Genomic DNA, 22804 nt, shown 5'->3' with positions numbered 1-22804 from the left:
ATATACATGTAACATGTTTGTTCAAATGAAAAAGAAATTCATGTCATCTTTACTAAGATTTATTTATATGTATTGTATATTCAACAATAATATACAATTTTACAAATCATTTTATATATTGTCATATTTAATGCAAATAAAAAGTGCACTATGCACATTATATTTTATGAACAAAAAACATGTATGTGATTCATAAATCATTAAAATTCAACGAAAATAATTTGAATCATAAAAACTTTATTTTTGATTCAAATTAAAATAGAGTTTTAAGTTTTCTTGATAAACTTATTGTTCTCTAATATGCATTATCTACATAAAATCTTTACATGTGTAAAAAAAATGTTGTATCACAACTCTTAAACAGTTGTAAGATCTTTTTTAATACTTTATATATTTCAATTATTAAATAAAATAAATATTTTTATGTAACAATTTAATTTTTGAAGAATTTCAATTTGTAACATCGAATTTTACAAATATTTAAAAATAAGTTTATTATTTTATATGAATCCAAATAAATACAAGAGTAATCAAATTTTTATAAACTATTAATGTTTAAAGATAGTTTAGATTTATTCATTCGAAAATTATGAACAAATCATCATTAGTACATCCCTTAAATGTATTTTTATACAAATTTATATATTTCGAAAATATGAAAATATCTAAGCATTCCCTCCTTAATGTCTTTATGAAAGGCTCCCAGTTTTTCCAGAGAACTTTTGATTATTTCCCATTAAATTATAAAAATTAAGATGCTTTACAACATAACCCCAAAATTTCTGGGCTTTTACGATCCATTCGGATTTGATTCCAAGTACCCTAGAGTAGTAGATTGGTCTGTTCCGGATGGCCTCATCTCTCACGACTCAACCATCTCATTACGGACCTGTCCAAACCCAAAATGGGCTCGAAAAAAGGCCTCTTTTGTGCCCACAGAATAGAAAGAGTTAATTTTCAGAAATTAGTTGGAATTTTTTTAAACAAACACAATATAATGCATATAGCATAAGCTTGTTTTTTATTTATATAATGTGATAAAAATATGACTTTCTGCACACCAAATAGTGTAGCATCAGTTTTTTTTGTAAGCACTAACACGTACAGTCTGTATGACATACCATAAGCATTTCGTTTATGCTTTGATACAGCAAACAGCACACAGAAATAAAGGGATATGCTACAATAAAAAATAAAAACACAATAAAAAAAAACAAGCAATAGACTGCAAGACATCCTTTTAATGTTTCTGACATTTCTGTAGATTGCAGAATTGCTAATTACTGCCTGTGACATCACAAACGATATATAAATTTTGTCATAGAAGGTGTTAGTATGATACGATGCAGTGATGCATAAATATGAACATAAAATGTATGTATCTCTAATATAATGAAGCTTTGATGTTGACAACCAAAAGATTAACTGGTTAGGTGGCATGCACATATTGCGACAATAGATTTTGCTTCATTTTTTATTTCCACCTTCTTCTGTATACAATTTTGTCATCACCACTGCCTCCCCATCCTCATTTGCACAATCATATTTACAATAAATGTCAATTAACAGCAGAACATTTTAAATTAAATGAATTATTTTGTTCGTTTACTCAAGGGGAGGTCATCCGAATGTTTTAGTCAAACATCCCCTTTCCACTGTGTCAGCATTTGTCAACACCCTCCCCATCTCGATGTCATCGCAATCAATGCATGCCACCTTATTATATTCTACTGGAAAAATATAACTGTGAAGATGTTCTATGGAGGAGTATGCTTGTATATATTTTCACATTAAAATCTTTTCAAAATAACATATACTTATGCTAGTGATTTTATACAATTGAATGATAATCTAAACTTACTTTATCATTATATACAGTATATAAATAATAGTTTATAGTTTGAATTACTGATTTTTATTAGTAAAATTTTGTTCCTAAATTATCATTTTACTAGAATTAGGATTGTTTCTTAATTTTACTTGTGCACACACAGACACATTCTTAGGAATTATATTAGCAAAATAACAATTTAACTTGAAGAAACATAAACAAACATCATTTATATTCTTTCAAATTAAATCATTCTCATTAACATTTTCTGACTTAAACAAGATACATCAAAACATAACTTTTTATAATTATGCTTTGAAAAGAAATATTTTATAGAATGAATAACCGTAAAGATAAAAATAATGTTACGCGGATTAATAAACATTCTTCTCTAAAGAAGAATTATTTTCTAAAACTTATACATTAAGAAAAAAAATCTGCTTAAATATTCCTTTGATTATTGAATTTCATTAAATGAATTAATCTATAATAAATAATAAAACAGAAGATTAGTACTCACAATAATTAATGCCGTTTTGTAATCAATTAAAAACTTTTTTATTCCGTTTCAATGCTTGAATTTTTACGAAGGCTTTCAAATTTCAGAATGTCTTTGACTCTTAATAATACTTCTTTAACATTCTGAAGAATTCTATAATAAATAATAAAACAGAAGATTAGTACTCACAATAATTAATGCCGTTTTGTAATCAATTAAAAACTTTTTTATTCCGTTTCAATGCTTGAATTTTTACGAAGGCTTTCAAATTTCAGAATGTCTTTGACTCTTAATAATACTTCTTTAACATTCTGAAGAATTCTAAAATTCTTTTAGTAAAAATAGAAGTTATTTTTTTAATAATAATTATTATTTTGTTGAAAATTATTTATTGATAATTCATATACATTTTATAATAAATACATATTTACAAAGTTTTACAATTTACAAAATAATANACAAAAAACCAACGTAACTGGTATCGTGGGGGCTGCGCGGCCCCCAGAAGGTACGTAGCTCCATCCTTGTAAGTGCTACAGGGCCGAACATTTGGCACTCGCTAAGAGTCGCGACGTAATGAGATTACATAAAATGGCAGCTGCGCACGATATTTAGATTTTTAGAAAATCGTGAAAATATGATGTGTGGGGGCCGCGCGGCCCCCATAAAACCAGTTAAGGGTTAAATTTCTCGAAACTATATTTATGTACAAAATTATTCGATAAAATTTAACAAAACTCTCGTCTACACAAGAAGTAAGTTACGGCCACATTTTATTTACGTTAAAAAAACAAACAGCTCAGACTTTTAACAAGCGTGGGCTATTTGTTTTAAATTGAATAAATTATCAATAATTAAATATGTTGAGAAAATTAAATTACTAATATATTTTCTTTAATATATAAATTAAACAGGTTTATTTAGAATTTGAAGTCCTATTTTTGCCAATAGGTATTGAATAATTAGCAAATATAATCTAAATGCTGTAGTCATAAATATCTGAAATACAAGAGTGAAATATATTACTTTACTTTATAAATACATTAAATATACTTTAAAATACAGGACAAGAATTTGGTAAAACATTTTCTAGACGATGCATATTTATCCAATCTTTTAATTTGTGATTGATGGCAATGTTTTTAATGCATCCTTTAAAGTTATCTCTGGAACTGAGAATACCGAGTGGTTCTTCGTCTGAAAAAATTTAATATATTATCGTCAGTGTAAATATGATAGCAATAAACAAAGAAATACAGTATATTATATATTCTGGCAAAGTAAAATAATAAAATTAAATCGCATGACTTCTGTTAATTGAACGATAACATGACTCAATTTACCATGACTATTGAAAATTACTTTTAACAATTGTTTAAATTATTTAATTAAGCAGATATTTATTTAGTAATGCTACATTTTAAAAAATTATAATCGGTTATTATTAAATGTGTTAATTGATTTCAATTAACAATGCTAAAGGATCAATAAATATTTCTTATTAGAGACATATGAAAAGTTATTGAAGTCTTCAGTTCATCCAATTTACACAAGGATACAAAATTGTGTATGGGAATCAACTTTTGTTTTTAACAATTTAGCCAAAGAAAATCTAATAAAGAAGATTCATTCTGATTAGTAATTTTGTTTTCCTGTGTTGTGAATGGGATGACCGTGAAGACTTTTAAATTAATGAATATTTTTAAAAATGTTTTCTATATCTTCTACTCACAAATATTTATTTATAATTATTCACCTGGTTTTATTCTTTGTACAAAATACAGAAATAAATTGATTATTCAAATTAAAGAATTGTGTAAAACTTGGAGTGTTCAAATGTCTTAAAAGTAACCAAAACATTTATTCTTTTAAAAATTTTTTTTGGATTATTTTGATTCCCATCCAAATAAATTTAGATACAATTCACAAAACAGAATGTAATTATTTAATTTTAGATTATTAATGATTATGTTTCAAATTATTGTTTATATAAAAGATAATACTAAACTGTATAAGATTTTTATAACCTCAACAAACAACGGCAGGTACGTACAAAAAAAAAAGAGCAGAGAAGACCTCAAGGGAGAATTCCAAGGAGGCAAATAAGAAAAGTTTTCTTTTGGAGTTTGGTTTACTGCAAGAAGCCTCACAGGAGATGATACAATATACATAAAATCAGAAAAGTTTAAAAGATTCTAATATACAAGATTATTTTGACTCTTTGGAAGAACCAGTGATGGACATGGACATTAAAATCATTATTCAATCTAACCTGGGTAAACTTTCTTAATTATGTGAGGGTTGTAAATGCGTGTTGAAATTACGACTAATTACGAAACTTTTACGTCGGAAAGTTTCGAAGATAGAATCGGGTCAAGAGGGTGTGTCAATGACAGAACCCAGATGGGACAAAAACTTTTTTCCGTATTGTAAAACAAATGTGGCGCGATGATAAACAGCAGGGGGGAATGTCGACAGGGAGAGAGAACTTTGTCGAGATGCTCGCGAACAAGTGTCGGGTCAAAGCAATCGAGAAAAGGGGAATCTAAGAACAAAAGGGACATCTGTTAAGTCCGAACACGGTAGGGGATAAGTGGCCACAAGAATATCTGGTGGACTGTTTAAGTTCAAAGATGTCTGAGAGAAGGGCCATAATGGAGTAAAATACAAGTGCAAACATTAAAAGCCCCGTCATCACCTCTTTGACCTTTTCCCGACCCAGATCGGTCTCGAGTTTCACCTAGAAACAAAAGAATGACCAATCGGGATAAGGGAGAGGGTGAACGGGACCAATCAAAAGGGTGAGATTCGGGGAAAATCTTATAAAAACCCCAAATCTCAAGGACAGGGAAAGATTCTCAGCCGATTCTCTCCAAGATGAGTGTCAGGAAGCTCGCCAGATCATCTGCACATGGACATCCAGACTCCGCCGCATACCCAGAAGAAGGAAGTGAGGAACCAATCATCGGACATCGCCCGTCAACCATCGGAGCCTTCAATGAGCAAGACCCGGGACACCCACAAGTGTAACATTGGACGTCCCACAATATTTGTTCTTGTTATTCCTGTTATGTAAGTTAACCTTATGTCAAAATAAATGGTTTTTGTGTAAGACACTTGTCATCTTTGTCTCCTGCCACCACCACCCACATACGGTTTGACCCTAGGTTTTCCTGACGCGCAATTAACGTATTGCCCCTAAAAGTCAGCAACCTTACAATTAAATAACAAATTAATAAATATAAGACACAAAATGCAGTTTTAAAAACAAAAATTACCTAATTTAGAGAAGAATTAAAGGATTTTGCAAATAGGCTGGAGCAAATTGGAACAATGATTAAAAGTCAAGGTCAAAGAAGAAGTACATTAGAATTTGAGCCAGATAAGTTCTTAATGAAAGATTTAGTAAAAGTACAGTAATACTAAATTTCCCATTTAAATCAGAAAATTGTGTGTCAACAATAAAATACATTTTTTAGCTTCCAAATTACAAATAACTGAATGTTCAATAGAAAGTGGTATAATTTTAGTTAAGACTAAAGAGAAAAAAATTTACGATTAAAATTTCTTCAGAATCAAAAAGATATTAAGCATTTCATTGAAAAACTTTTGTTTTAAATAAAACAGATCAAGACACTTGTATGATTATTATAACTGATATTTTTGTATGTATACAAATTTCTCAGTTCACAATTCATTCAATGTATTTTTAAACTCATTATTACGTACAATCATTAATTTTATTATTAATAAGAAGTTTTAAGTTAGTCTACACCAGTGTTTTTCAACCTTTTTGAATACGCGACCCCTTTACAAGTTAAAAAATTCTGGCGACCCCCCTAGGGCCATATTAAAACTATATCAGTGATTTAAAAAATTATGTATTTAATTTTCTTTCTGTTGAGAGAAATTATTGTTGACTAAAATGAGAATTTAAGAAGAATCGACAATAACTTAAGACACGTATAGTATGTTACTTCCTTCTTATAATAACAATGGGTTCGGAGTGCTGTTGACGTTGACCTTTTTTTTTTATTTTTTTAGGATGAGAGTTTTTCACTTCTACTTATTACTTTTCTTATTTTCTTTTCTACTTATTACTTCTTTTTACAAGTCAGCTCAACACTTTTTCGGCTATCATTTTCTGGGGTGGGCCGTACCCACCCAGGCCCCTCCCAGGCGACACCCATCATTCGGACCTAAATGTCAATCAAAAAACCAACTGTACTGTATAATAAACAAGTACAGCCTTCTCGCTGAAATTGTAGTTTTTTTAATGTAGTGTAGGACCTACAAACACTTGTCTTTTTCTTTTACCCGCGACCCCCGTGTAAGGCTTCGCGGGTCGCGATCCCCCTGGGGGTCGCGACCCACAGATTGAAAAACACTGGTCTACACTATACAGAATTGTGACATATTGAAATAAATATGTAAAAATAAACCACCTGTTATTTTAAAATGAATAAGAAAATAATACTACGTTACCTGGTAAGCCTCCGATAAAAAGAGGAATGGCAGTAGATATTTCCGGAGTTAAATTATTTCCGACAACACTGTATACTACGTCATATTTATCTATTTTTAGATTTATTTCTTGCCCTAAGAACTGTACTCTGATCAAATGCCATTCGCCGTCACACATTTTATATTTATTGTCAAATTTTTTAATTGCTTGCAATGGTATCCCTACAGTATTTACTGATGCAATTATCTAGAAAAACAAATGTCAAATATTCTTATATTTTTTATACTACTTTATATGTATTTAATATATTGCTGTACTTGTTAATATAACAAAAACATTAAAATGTATTTAATAATGTTTGATAAAATTAGTTAGTAAAATTAAGATATGATTAAAGTTTCTTCTGCACGAAAAAATGATCTTTTAGATAAAAATCAATTTGGCTTTTTGTTTTCATCATAACAATAAATTATATTCAAAAAATAAAAAATAATAAAACACCTCTTTCACATTTGATCAATATTAGAAAGAGAACTGTTTTATATCGTAGTTAACTATACATCCAGTTCACGGGCTCAAATCTGACCACACCTGTCTGCATTGAATTTTCCACTAATCATTGTTCATAGTGCATGAAAAGTTTCCATTGTTATCTGGTCCTAGTTTGATTGGAAGCATGCATCAGACTTCATTTGTTTTGTAAATCGGTCAACCTGATTACTCAATTAGTCAAAAATCAATTTGGTTTATACTATCTTTTCAAGATCCACTACGTCACAAAACCAAAGAACCAGCATAAAAGAAATACTTTGAGAAGTGAATGATTTCGTCCATATTTAAAAGGGCATCCTCAGGCTGGTGTTCTAAAATTCGAATCGCACATTTTTGGAACTGATCATAAACTTTACATAGTCGTCAATGATTGGAGGATAGTTGATAGATGATGACTGGCAGAATGTGCCTCTGTTGAATTTATATTGATTTTCCACGGGTTCGGGATTGTGCTATCCTCTTTATAGTTGATGGTTTTTGACTTTTGGGCCGCCTCATAGATCTCCATTAACTCCAGATATCTGATATGTGATCTATTGATACTAGCTTTTCAACTGTAATTGATAAATTCCTCCCTTTTAAGAAAATCAACATTGAATAGTTTTCCACCGTATATAGGATGTGCAATAATCTTCACGAGATTTGGAACAAGTGGAAGTTCTCTGGCAACGTTTTTATCTATATATCCATTATATACTGAAAAAATTCTACGAAGCTTATAATATTGAATTATTTTAAATTATTTTCATCATATTATCGACAACTTTTTTTGGATCTCAAGACTTTTTAGAGTTTGTCTTTGAAAATTTTGATAAAAATGTCTCTTTATCCGGATTTATACAATACAGCTCTCCCTTGAAAGTCCGACGTTTTTTAATCCGACATGCTCAGTAGTCCAACGCACCTCCCGTCAAGGTACCCATCCCCGTTATGTGTCTGCTTGCACAGAAGCGTGTCACGACGTGAATCTCCCCATTCAATTCTTACATGATGACACATTTCATGTGTTTTCTGTGAGCAGTTCTGTTCAAACAGTTAGAGTAGGGAATATTGTAGGCTACTGCTAGCAAAACAATGCAAAATATGTAATTATTTTCGGTAATCCAACACCCCTTTGGTCCCACACCCTTAAGGGAGAGCTGTAATTAAAAAGTGTGTGATATTTTTTTACAATTTTAAAAAAATATTTACTTCTGTCTCACCAACTGTTTTTTATTCCCCTTTAAAACCTAGTATTCATGAAAACTCTCATACTTTCATATTCAATGAATTATCTGAAGCCAATACTAGCATTTCTTCACCCTTTCTGAGTCCTGATGTAATCCATCTCCTTTATATATATATATATATAAATTTGATATAAATGTCAGCTGTCATCTTATTACAAATATTTTCATTCTCAATCATTGGCATTCCTCATTACCAATTGCCTTTTTTTAAAAATAATCCAGACTCATTTACACAATTTTCCATTTCTTTAGCAATGTTAAAACTGTTTCAATCTTGTATGCTTCGTCATATATATTCTGCTATTTTCAGACTACCTCTTCAAAGTTAGTGGTCACACAATCTATAATTTTGAAACATTTAGAGCTTAAAACAGTTGCTTTTATTGCCTACATAAACCTAAAACAAGCTTTTGATTCAGTTTTTCTGAGCACCCTTTTAGAATCTTCAGTTCCAAATTTGATCTTGATCCAGTTTTCATTTTCTGACTGAAAAATTATTTTTTGTTTTATACAAACTCCCTTAAATATATGCAATAAAAAAGGAGCACTAACAAATGTTTTACTAGTATTCATTCCAAGGTCATTGCTTAGGGTCGTTATTAGTTAATTTAATGTTGTGTGAGAATCCAGAGGCTGTTTTTATATAAATTTTAATTAAACGTAAAGAGAAGCTTTATAAACTTTTCTCTTTTTCCGTCCGATTCCCACGGAGAAATAACAGGAGAATATTAAACATTAATGTAACTGTCAACAAGTCCTTTCCTCCCTCACATCAACCTGCAAAATTAGCGCAAATATGTTATAACAGTTGACTGTCAAATGTGAGAAAGTTGATAATTAACTTAGTCTAAGAAGGAAATCTATAAACAATCGCTACCCAAATAAACGGTCACATGATCAAATTCCCACATGGGATGCACATATAACAGCCAGACACCTATTAGTGAGGGTGGACATACTTAGAGGCCATAACTAATGGCTCGCCATATTGAAGGCGGACATACTAGGAAGAGCATACTCACCAACTTCTGTCCCGCCATAATTGTAGTCCCAAAGGATTACCTATATTTTTGTAATGATTTGTATAAGTGTTGGCCATGAATAACTTGGTGCCAAATCAACGGCCACTACTCCAACAAGAGGTATGATCATATCGATGTAAACTCTCTTGATCACTTAGCATTCGAATTAGGGCCAGTACATATCTAGTGTAATAATGCATATCTATAATTGTATCTATCACTTGTATATTGTATCTTATGTTTTATTTTTCTATTAAACTTGTTATTTAGTTAACCTGTCAACCTGTCATCATTCGAAGTAATGGACACCCTTTCAGCTTGCCTATGCAACTTCCCCACTCGAATTATAGCCTTCCTATTTTAAATAGCCATCCAGTAAAAATGTGGGCGGTCTTTGCCAGACCATCGCCGTTAAATGGGGTATAGAGTTTGACACTTTACCCCCTGGTTTCTCATAGTTGTCAACATATATCTTTACAAACAGACTTAAATATCCTAGTTGGGTCTCCAAAAAAAAAAAACCTTGTTGCTAATGCACATCAAATAGTTGTTATGCTCTTTTCTTTGGATTGAAATCCTAACACTCCAGATTATCAAAAGTTATAGTCTCTGATTTGGAAGTAATCTTCAATTCTACACTCGAATTTTTAATTTGTAAATGAAAATTATTAAGGGGCTGGCAATTTGTAGCAGCATGCTTTAGTAGTTTTGTAGGTTGATTTCTTTGCAGCTGGTTTTACACACTTTTTTTCTTTTTGCTAATTTTCTTTTTAATAGGCTTGCTAAACTGCGTACATTAACTCTGCAAGTGTGGCTCAGACTAGAGTGAAGTTTCCTGATTTATATAATTGAATAGCATACTTCAATCATATTTTATATTTTAAGTTTTTTAATGGTTTTTTTTTAATCTTCTGAAAGTGTTCATCTTTGTATTACTAGCCATAATATTTGTAATCCTTCCATTCAAAAGTGTTGATTAAATATAAATCAGTTGTCATTCTTTACATAGGCCTATGTGGTTACCTCAATGACTGATCTGAAAGATCTCCTTTGTTTTAAAAAAACATGTAAGAATTTTATATATTCTTACTGATTGTTCATCTATTGTTATGCTACTGTTTTGTAAATATATATGATATTTTTGTATGTATTGTTTATGCTACTTTATATTCTCTTACTGTTGTGTATTTGTATTGTTACATATTTTATTGGATAATTTTATTTTGTATTTTAATCTTGTGCTTTTTAACATCATTAGTTTGTATATTTAAAACATACAAAATAATGGCGTTAAACACAAATGTCTTCCAACCATAACACTGCATTGAGTAATAACTGTCCACAAAAAACCTTTATCAGTGTTGTGTTCGTTACAATATCCACTAACGTTTTCGACCTCCACCGAGGTCTTCTTCAGGTGCAGACTAAGTGTTGTTTCTCCTTGACTGTTAGAACGATGTCATCTGAGATGTATGGGGAGACAACACTTAGTGCACCTGAAGAAGACCTCGGTGGAGGTCGAAAACGTCAGTGGATATTGTAACAAACACAACACCGATAAAGGTTTTTTGTGGACAGTTAATGGTGTTAAAAACTAGCTAAAACAAAAAACATGTTTTATTATGTTTGTGTGTTTTAGCTGTTGCTGTTTTGTTTTCATCTAAGGGTTTATTATTGGGGGTTCTTTCATTAATTAGGAAAGAATGCATTATACTGTATAGAGAATCTTATTAATAATATTAAAAAATTTTTTAAAAATAAATGGTATTCCCCCCAGCCATAAACTTACTCAGATGCTATCCAACCATGGTGTTTTTCACTCTTACTTGAGTAGATTCAAATACCCTCACGACCCTAATTGTACTGTTTGTGGTACACCGGATGGCAATTTGCACTACATAATAGACTTGAGACTTGAAAGTAAAGTTGAGATAGCTGTCCTAGTTGGACTTAGCCATGTGAAAAGGGGAGGTAATAGAGGAATGAGTGAGGGGTAGAGTGGGGAATGGGAGGTAATGGGATAGAAGAGGGGAAAAAGAGGTAGAAAGTGGAGGTAGAGTTTGGGATCACAATCCTGATTAGCATCGCACTTACAAAAGAAAACAGTAGATGGTGCAAACAACTTACAGATTGCTTTTCCGGCTAGACGGTTACAATAGTAATTACAGAACATAGCGTACATGGCAGTGGCCTGTCGCCACTGGTAATCCCGACCGAAAAATACTACAGTACACTAAAACACAGGTATTACACAGATAGAATGTTACATAAAGGACAATGTTGCGATAACAGAAGACCAAGGTGACGAGACTGCTGATCGGAGCGAAGCACAGTGGGTCACAGGTGCAATCTATGTCCAGTACAAGAGACGCTACACGTGACACCATGGGAAACACCTACAGAGTGCAAGACCGCTGTTGCACAGAAGCAGGCAACGAAGACCAGTGGGCAAATTCACCAGTCAACCAACCAAAATGCTGGTGACGAGAGTGGCGATCCCACCGGCTGTCAGTACAGAGTGAGATAGCAGAGGGATCTTTGCATGTTGCTTCAGATGGAGTCTGAAGAACCGGTTAGGTTTGACGTAGGCCGGAATTATACTCGAAGCGACTACAAGAGTTTATGAATTTGGCAAACAGCTCAAAGATCTCCTGATCCTCGCAGAGAATGTTGGGTTCAGGAGGCCAACCGAATCCCTTCCGTAGACAGTGGTAGGTGAGTTCTTCTCGTTGTCTTTCGTACAGCGTACAGTGAAAGATGTAATGGAGGGCGTCTCCTTCAGAGACGCCATCACAACCGCACCTATCATTATTGATCCTTTTGAATCTAGTTAGGTAAGAGGGAAAGTTACCATGACCTGTCAAGCATTGCGTGATGGCATGAGAAATGGTGAAGTAGCTGAGAGCCTGCCTTTTATTAATCGACGGAAGAAACTTGTGGGTGGTTCTGCCAGTGGTTGAGGTAGCCCAATCCTTTTGCCACTCCTCCATTATACAGTCCCTGATGTTGTTCTTGATATGGACGATGGGAATATTAGAAAAAGTGGTGGTGATGTCCATTGTGGTGACCTTTTTAGCAAGGGCATCAGCGTGCTCATTGCCTTTATTACCCGTATGCCCAGGNGGAAATTTGCACTACATAATAGACTGTCCAATGATGGAATTGGAAAGATTTTCTCTCAAGATTATTCTGGAAGCACACGATGTGAACTGGCCTCCTCAAAATCTGGACTGCATTTTTGGACTGCATAAGGACTCATACGATGCCTTCATTCACCTAACTGACATGTACTTCAGAAGAACCACAGTCCCTTTCTACTGATGGACGTCTCTTCTTTATTTTGTAATCCAATCCTAAATTTGTACATACGCGTTTTCTTGTTCAGGTGCAGGTAGCACCTTTGCATGCCTCAAACTGTGGTATGCCTCTTGTATATTCCAATTGTTTATTTTATTGTATTCCTCATTATATTGTATTTTCAACCTTATTTCTGATCCCACCCGGTTATGTTTCACAGCACCAGGATGTACTATGTATATTTTTATTTTAATAAATAACTGAACTGAACTGAACTGTATAGAGAATCTTTACAAATCTTTTCATTCTTAATCATTCCTGAATATAATCTGCATTGCTTGTTTGATAATTTTAATGATTAATAAATATATTAACTTCATTGTAAACATAAAATAATTTTTATATTTACAACACAGATATATTTAGTATCTTTAATATATTTGTTTTTTTTCAATCTTCATTATATTTAATTTTACTTAGAACAATGAATAATTTTAAATCTTATTAAGATTTAAAATTATTCATTGTTCTAAAATTCATTGTTCTATGTATATAAAATTTTAAACATACATTTCCTTTATGCAGCTCAATACCAAAAATTGATCCTTTAGAATTATCACTCAGACTTAATAAAATTCCGTTGTTCTTAGTTGTTTTAAATAATAACTGAATTTCCAAACTTGATCCAAGGTTGAATTTATTATCTACAAAAGAATTAAAAATACATATTTAAATTAAATTATACATTAAATTAAAGATCACTAATAAGAATTAGAATATTAATTTAATTATAAGAGTGAAATAAATAAAAAATGAATTAAATATTTGAAAATTTTGAAGAAATACAAAAAATTAAAGTAAAATTTAAATATAAAGTTATTACCTAATGTATTATTTCAGAGTTTGTATTTCTCACTCTTTCAAATTCTCAAAATAAAATGCTTTTATGGATTAAATAAAAATTTATTTACAACATTTTATAAACAAAAATTGTATATTTATGAAAAAATAAATGCATGAAGTCAAACAATTTAAAATGAAACTAGTGCGACATTGAGATATAGCAACTGAATTTAATCATTATTATACAGTTAATCAATGTTTTCGCATGAAATTTTGGATTACTTAAAATTTAAATTTTAAAAAATTAACATTTTGAATGAAATGTTAACAATGTTTTAAGTAAAAGAAATCTGAATGTTGAAAGAAAGAGAGAGAAAGATATATGAGCCATTCACAGGCCAAATTGACTAATTCCATTTGTAAATCCTTAATATAATCATTATTATTTTCAAATTTTTCGCGTAACTAATTTTATATATCGTTATATTAAAGCATCTGCAATGTTTACTTAAATTTAAAGTTTAAAGGGAATTTTAAAAAATAATTTATATTATCAATTTTTATACTTTTTGTTTTGTGGAATTAATTGATTTGGCTTATATATTACAAGAAAATTATTTAATACATGCAAATAATTAATACAAAATCACTGGGTAATAATTACAATTATATTTATGTACTATATGTACACAGTAACTTGAGCTCCCAAGAGAATGCATGATGTAGTGAATGAGCTCTTCAATGGTGCACTGTGGGTAGGTTAGACAGAATTGTGGACAAGTTTTGCAAACATAGGAAAGTGGCATCATTGAAGAAATTTAAAGTCATTCATAATGAAGGCAGAAATATTAAAAATGTGATATATCTGTTTGAAGACACTTCTTTGTCTCAAAATAATAAATATTCAGTTACACAAACATGTTAAACTGTTTTTTGAATTGTGTTCACATAAATTACCTCAAATGCATAGTGGAATGATCTGTATCTGTTAGAAAGTTTTAAGATGGTTACATCACCAGACATCAAGTTACTTCATGCATACAGTAAAATATTTCTTTTTTTAAACATGTAATATTATGAGGATTTAAACTGAAACATCAGTTTATATACTCAATGAGAGATGATCTGTCTCTTCAACTACTGTTATAGTATTTTTATACACATAATCCATGGGTTATCTGTGTTTAAAAGACAATTTGAAGGGGATGAAGTCTATGCTATGCAATTAGTTATAAACCAATTTTAAATTATAATTATGAACTAAAGCATACAGAACAATGGTTGTTAAATAGGTGTGTGATATACAGTGGTATAAATGAGTTTTATGGGTTTTAATGGGTGAAGGTTTTATTTTTGTTCTAGCAATTTTATGCAAGTTATACACTACTGCAGGTAGTGCACATCATTATGAGTTGTAAGTATATATAATGCAATATATTTATTCCAATCTAGTGTAATATTAAAAAGTAACATACTCTATCTTGCAGCATTAAAATCTACATTTTATTCAAAGTTTCTAGTACTTTCAATAGTTTACAACATGTTTATCTAGTATATGTTACTTTTTAACATTAAACTAGATAAAACATTTGGCATGAAGTGCATTTAATATTCTTTTTTATTCCTATAATAAATAATAATATCCGAATCCATCAATAAAACTTAAAATAAGGGATATTACACAGTCTTTTTGGGATTAAATAACTTTTGAAGGCATGCAAATGCAGAATTAGCCTGATGTTTATATAATAAATCAGTGATCACTTCAATGATAATGGCCTAGTTTGTGGATGTTAGACCATCATTAGGTTTTTAAATATTAAAGACAGAAAATTGTACTACATTTTAATTTAAATTTTTTCTAATAGATTTCATTTATAAGTTTCATTCATTTTTTTTTTAATAGAAAAAGGACTCTACTTTTATCCCTTTTAATATGATGATATATTCTTCTGCTTATTCTAATTTGTTATTTTATATCTAACAACTTTCAAAGTAATATCTTTAAAAATAGTCAGAAATTTTGATTATTACAATATTTGTTTATTTATTTATTTTTATCCTATTTTCTTTAATAACAGAACATTATTTATCATTCTTGTTTTATGTCCTATAATTAAAATCTGTTTCAAAACTGCAGTTTTTCTTAATTCTGTATATATATATAAAAATATACCGTGAAAATATATATTACAAATTAATTTATATAGTCTTATTTACCATATAATGCATAAGCATCTCCACCAAAATATGCTCCTAGTTCTATATGAGAAAAACAATGCCCTATGTTGACTGATTCTTCAACAGAAGGATCTACATATCTTCCATTAATATTAAATTTTCTTATGCATCCTTTAAAACCTTTAGATTTCTAAAATTTAAAATATTATTATTAAAAAAAAATTTAAAATTATATTAAAATTTCATTCTACAGAAGATCATAATAGTCTATATAAATTTTATAATATTAATAATAAATTCAATTCTTTAATTTAAATTTAATTAAAGAAATCAAATAAAAAAGCATTAAATTTAAATATAATATAATCCCTTTTAATCATTTTCAAACATTATTGAAAGGATTACATTTTCATTGATGACAAAATTAGAATAACAATCCATATCTGCAAAAATGTTAAAAATGCAAAACCAGTCATACAAGCACTCAACATGGTAAAGCTAACACAATAATGAATAAAACCATGAAAATTCATTCCTTTATTGTTCATTATCCTGACAAATACAACAGTGGCAATAAAGATAAGACTGGAATAAACTGAAAGAGCAAAAGATTAGTGTCAGTGAACAAACCATCTAGATACTGTGTTCATCAAACAGGTAAATTTAATAATCTATAAGATCAAAATGGCCAAAACATAGGCTAAATCAAAACTTTAGACAAGCTGGGGTGTATGGATCCGGAAAATGAGAACAAAATGCCCTCCCAAATTCAGACAAACTAGTAGTGGAAATTTGAGAAAAAAAAATTCAGACAGAGAAAGCAAAAATGTTAACAAATTATCAGTAATAGTAAATTAAAAATTAGTCCTTGTATTTTTATTTGTGTAAAATTTTGGTAAGTCAACCCCTCTGTCTCCTCAATTAAAGTGTTTTTCTTCTTGGGCTCATATAGACAAGAATCATCTTTCAGATAGTAGAGAGGTTGTGGCCAAAGTTATCATCTCTAAAATGTGAATTTCAAATGTCTAGCACCACCATCTTAAAAGACAAAGTTTGACAATGATGTTTGGAACGTTGAACACAGCGAGTAGAAGTTAAGCTTAAAAGCCTGCAATTTTCTGTTTAGGGTTATAATTATGACATATTTTATTAAAATAATGATTATTTAAGCATTTATGAATAACATTTTAGAAAAACAGATGATTTTAATCCAGAAATTATTTAATTATTCAATTTTTTTTACAAGTGATGTGCAGTGCCTATAGAGTTTTTATAGTTGTATTCATAATAGCTTATCACAATACTGTAGAAGTAGGTTTGTTCTTTCATGGTATCTTCTACGTAGCATCAACAGCATAATTTGTTTGTAAAGTTCTAGAAATAATTTTTCAAGCTTCTTTCAGGTCGTCATCTTCATATGGATTTATAGCCATTATTTCTCTCAACATGGTAGGAATCACAACACTAATTAAAGCTAAAAATTATTATTTAGTGTTTTTAAACAACCTATAAATATTTTAAAATAGTTTAATTTGCTTTTTACCTTCACTGGTTACCTTCATTGTTCTTGAGTGCATCTGCCATATTACAATAATATTGTACATTGTGTGATGTAAACATGTACCACAATGTGTTTTGCTTGTAGTTCAGATGTCAGACGTATACTTCTGTTTGCTGCACAAGTGTGAAAGTTTCAACTGGGTCACAACCTTTGTAGTATATGTTGAAAGATTAAAATCATCTAGTGATGATGGATACTTTTGATGAAAATCAAAAGGCTGCCATTCAGTTTAGTACATATGACTGAAGGATTTACTACTGTAATTCCTATTATTTGGTGGCAATCATAAAAGAATGCTTGCACATAAAATAATAATTTAAATATTTTCAAATGAAATACATGCATCATTCTTAAAATTACTTTAAACCAATAAATTGAATTATTTTTATCAAAAAGTATACTTAATGCATATTAGGAAAGATGAAGCTTCGTTTAAAACATAATGAAGTAAGGTTGGTAAAATGAAAAAAATTAGAAATACAGCAATTTAAGCTGTGTTCAAACTACTGATAAAAACAACAAAAACCAATCTTTTTTTTGGTCGTCTTTGTCCATAAAATGTTCACACTAGTCATTATTCTTGCATTTTCATCTTAGTCATTCATTGTTCAAAAGTTATCCAAGATTCAACATTTGTTGTTGTCATAATGGTATTGGCCAATCAGCACAAATGTCCCACAATTTTGTTTGAAAAAGATGGAGGAACAGCTAATCTCATGTGTTGAAGAAAGACCTTGGCTCTCTGACATATCCAGAAATGTATAATAAATTTAGCTGTCAATTAATATTTCCAAATTATAACACGATTATTTACGGCAATTGTGGGTATCTATTCAATATTGTAGAATTAATATTCTACTCTGTATATCCATTTTTAAATAAAGATAAGTCTGGTTTCAAAATGCAGAAATTTACAGAATAATGTTAAGCTTAATGTAAACTGCACATGCTCTAACACAAAAACTAATGAACAATATGAACATTTTGGGTGATGAATAAATATGACAAAAAAGACACACTTTCATTATCATTTAGGATCTGTGGTCATTGTTGTCAGCAGTACTGTGAAGTTCGAAGCAATGTATATGTGGTTCCACGAACAGAAATACATAAAAGAAATTCAATACAGTAAAGTCTGTAATACAAATCAATTTTATTTGCCTCGAATAGGTTCAAATAATAACGATTCCAACTCACAGGCATTAATTAAGTGTATACAACAATCAAATGTTCCTTTATATGATTGAGCTGACCAAAATGCGACAATATTAGCATGAGGACTTATAACTATGACTTAACCTAAATATAAACTAAGAAGGTGAAAAAGAATAGATAGTAAAAATAGGAGAATGGGAAGAAAGAAACATCTGGGGATTTTTTAGTCACATGTCTCAGATGGGCCACCGTTATTCTATCGATTCCTGCACTTATCTGTATTGTTCTTCCTTACTGTACCAATCCACCTTCCTTTGAAAGTTTCCTTATAATTGCTTCACTCCAGATTCCTTAATGAGAAAATATTAGCTTTTGGAAAAATCTTCTCTGAATTTCACTCTTTATATTACAATTCAGGAGCACTACAAAAACTGACTCAACTCTATCGGATTGGGTTCTCTAGCTCTTTTCATAAGTCTTTGTCACCTCTGATCTCTAACTAAGACCACAACTCTTCGATGCTTCCTCTCGCCTCAAGATCTTGACCAAAACTGAGCTTTTTCACTCTTTCAAACCCCTGGGTTTCATTACCTCCTTTGTCTACTACCTCCATTCTGAGAATCGGTGATCCCACCCGAGGAGAAAAGGATTAAGAAAGAAAGTTCTAGAATAGTGAAGACAAAGAACAAAGAAAACACTAAGCCTAAAATATACAATATATACAAAAACTATACATTAATATGGCTGACAGCCACAGTACAAGCCTTACAATAAACTATGTTCTTTCTTGAAGCACTGAAATTAAATCAAGATGGAAACAATGTCCAATATTTTCATGCAAAAGATTCATTTCTGTAATTTTATTTACAAAATATTTAACTTTTTCTGGTATCATGAATAACCTAAAATAAATATTGGAATACTAAAAATCACTAAATAATAATAGTAGGTTGCATTTAAGACATTTCTAAGTCCTCCATTCTTGTTTACTGTCTTTTGTCCATTCTATTAATACAAGAAGTTTTCACTTGTTCTGATACATTTTTAAGATATTTTGCATTTTAAGACAAATTTCTAATCAATAACTTTATATTAATTAAATGTTACACTTAAAAAACTATTAATAAGTAAAAATAAATATAAATTAAAATCTTAAACTCTAGGTTTGCCAATTTATAGAACACTTCTATCTATATGTTGCATTCATTGTTTAGATCATATACATCAGGGATGGGCAACCTGCGGCCCTCGAGTTGCATGCGTCCTGTGTCTCATAAAATATGAATAAATGCATTAATTTCCCAGTTTAAGGAAGTATGCAGCAAAAATTCAAATGTTATTTTCTTATGTATGTGAATAGTTTTTCTGCAATGAATTTAGTAAAAATTAAAACAAGAAACCAGCTAACAGACACATTGAAACTAATTTAAAACTAGCAGTGACTAATATTTAACCAAATAATCTGATATATTATGCTTACGTTTTATCAGTTCCAGAAGCTAAATTAAGTATACCCATGCTAATTTATAATTATATATGAATAAGTTATTGTGATTTACTGACATTTTTTCTTCTCTTTTCTCTTATATGCAAACCACATCAGTTCAAAAGTCTTGAAATGTGGCCCTTACATAGGAAAAGGTTGCCCATCCCTGATATACATTATAAGAAAAAAGGCAAGCATTTGAATTATCACACTATATTTGATCTTTAAGAACACGATAACATTAATTTAAAAATATGATTAAAATTAAATATCAAATTGAGAGTAAATTTTGTAAATTTAGATTAAAAAGTTAAAAATCTCACCATTGAATGATTGAATAATAAATCTGTTGGAATTCCACCCAAATATAAAGGACTCCTTAATGCTAATTTTCTTCGAACTTTTATATGAAAGATTTTGTTTTCATCAACAGAAAGTGTCAAATTTCTATTAATTTTAGTTACTGTTACCTATTTGCAAAATAATAAGTAAGAGTAATATTACAAGAATCTTCTTTTTCAACTAAAACTTTTATTTAATATTTAGATTAAAAGTTTAATAAAGATTAATATAAATAATTATAATTTAAAATGTTTATTTTAAATTTATATGTTATCATTATTTCAGAAGATAAATAAGAGGCAAAATAGAATGTCAAATGCATTATTCATCCTAAAATAAATAATTAAGTTTAAAATTACATATTTATAGATTTTAACCTCATTTCTCATTCTGTTTTCTAATCAAACGTGACCAAAAAAAAACCCATGAATTTCCTTTTTTACTAATACTGAAGACTTCCGTCGAGATGAAACTCATTTAAAAAGTAGATTATAACAATGATCTTACCATTATTAACTTGTTTTAATTTATATCATTATCAACAAATTTAATTAAACCTATCTATTTTTCAAACTCGATATTTTTGTTATCAATATAAAACATGGAAAGAACTAATTACACAATGCAATTTCTTTTAAAACAATTAAGTTACACTAACTTTCCATAGAAATATCTATTCATTTTAGTAATCCTACTGCTATTCTAATGATTATTATTATTGCAATTTTCAAAAATTGTAGATCTATAATTTCCCACTGGTGTTCGTCTATCTGTCTGTCCTTTCTTAATCTAGATTAGTGGTATGCAAACCATGCACCACTACTCTAGATTACTTTTTACTTTTTTAAATTTAGCGACTCCCGAAAAATTTATTTGACAACAAAAAATATAAGTCTTTTCTTCAACGAGTATCATGTACCAGTAAAATAATGAAATGANACATGTAAAAGTGATAAAAATTTTAGAGATTTTATGTTTAAAAATCTGTCAATATAATTATAATTAAATATAGCTTTGTAAAGAAACATACATAAAAATAACATCAAATATGCTTTACTTTTAAATCTTAAAACAATCCACTTAGTCAAATAGCTCCTTATGAGTGGCTAAAGGATGGAATCATTGGAAGCATTATGATACTTTGGTGTGTAGCATCCATGAGAGGTTGGTGCTCTGTAAAGCACATGCACGAATGCCTGTAATCTGGCTGCTTTACACTACTGGTGCACAAACTATGGGTCACAACCCCTCTGGGAGTCACAAGAAAAATTTTCACAGTTGCCAAATTCAAAGAAATTTCTTTGACAAGAAAAAATATGTCTTTTCTTCAACAAGTATCAGGTACCAGTAAAATAATGAAATGAAATTATATTTATTTTATTTAATTACATTTAAATTATAGAAATCCCAGAAAGAATTTCACTTTAACTATGTTAACAATTAAAAAAACGTCTACTGTTTATCCAGGGGTCATAACAAAATTTTACACAAAATGGGGGGTTGGAAATGAAAATAGTTTGCACACCACTAATCTAGAAAATGGAGTTAGATAGATAAAAGTCCAGACCAGATATAGAAAGCTTAGGGGCAAGAAGCCCCTATTAACTATATACAAACTTCTGGTTAGGATCAGAAGTCATGTTACTTCAATTCGAAAATTTTCTCCTGAATGGAGTTAGATAGATGACTGCATGACTCTGTTGTTAACAGAAAAAGTATGATATACAGAGGAAAGACACTACTAAATATGAGATCATTATGACAAAAAATAGCAGCCCGGCAGTTTGACAAAGTAAATAGGATAATATATTTTATACTGGTTCATTATTAATATCTTTCTTTTAGCTGTTTAGAGATCTGGAATTGTGAAGAGTTTAAGATTACTAAAAAAATTTATTTTTGTGCATTAAATGATTACTTTTTCCAAAAGTGTATGAAAAATTCAAAAATTATTTTACTTTTTGGATTATAAGTTCAACTGAACTCAATGGCTAACCTTCACAAATTTTATTTTTCATTGGAATTTTTCATATTGGAAAATTTTGAATAAAATATAATCCATCAATTAAAATAAAATATATATATATATGTATTGATCACTGGAGACAATTGAAAAACAATTGTCACTTATGGAGACAACCTTATACTTGAGGCTGTACCTCCACAAAAAATTGTAAAATAGATAAAAATGTCCTCTGGAAATGATGCAAATGCTATAATTCACATTAGTTCATTAAAATTAAAAACTGTAAGTGAGAATTGTTTTCAGATTGTTGCTAGTGATTGTAACTGATAAAAGATAAAGACAATTTTGCAGCTTTAATATATATATATATATATA

General features: G+C 29.9%; 1 protein-coding gene across 1 annotated transcript in view; it reads right to left on the bottom strand.

The window, feature by feature from the left end:
• Positions 1–3030: 3030 nt before the first annotated feature.
• LOC111618236 (laminin subunit alpha-1-like) overlaps positions 3031–22804 on the bottom strand; it is a 270556-nt gene continuing 250782 nt past the window's right edge. Inside the window, exons 62-66 of the mRNA XM_023359721.1 lie at positions 20445–20591; positions 15959–16109; positions 13466–13599; positions 6816–7041; positions 3031–3527 (exon numbers count right to left, since the gene is read on the bottom strand). Coding sequence (XP_023215489.1) covers positions 3385–3527; positions 6816–7041; positions 13466–13599; positions 15959–16109; positions 20445–20591 — 801 coding nt within the window. The 3' untranslated portion in view covers positions 3031–3384. The remainder of the gene's footprint in view (positions 3528–6815; positions 7042–13465; positions 13600–15958; positions 16110–20444; positions 20592–22804) is intronic.

The sequence above is a fragment of the Centruroides sculpturatus genome, unplaced genomic scaffold (assembly GCF_000671375.1).
Source record: "Centruroides sculpturatus isolate CEXI.00-Female unplaced genomic scaffold, Cexi_2.0 scaffold205, whole genome shotgun sequence".
Lineage (NCBI taxonomy): Eukaryota > Metazoa > Arthropoda > Arachnida > Scorpiones > Buthidae > Centruroides > Centruroides sculpturatus.
This window is presented reverse-complemented; position numbering and strand designations above follow the sequence as displayed.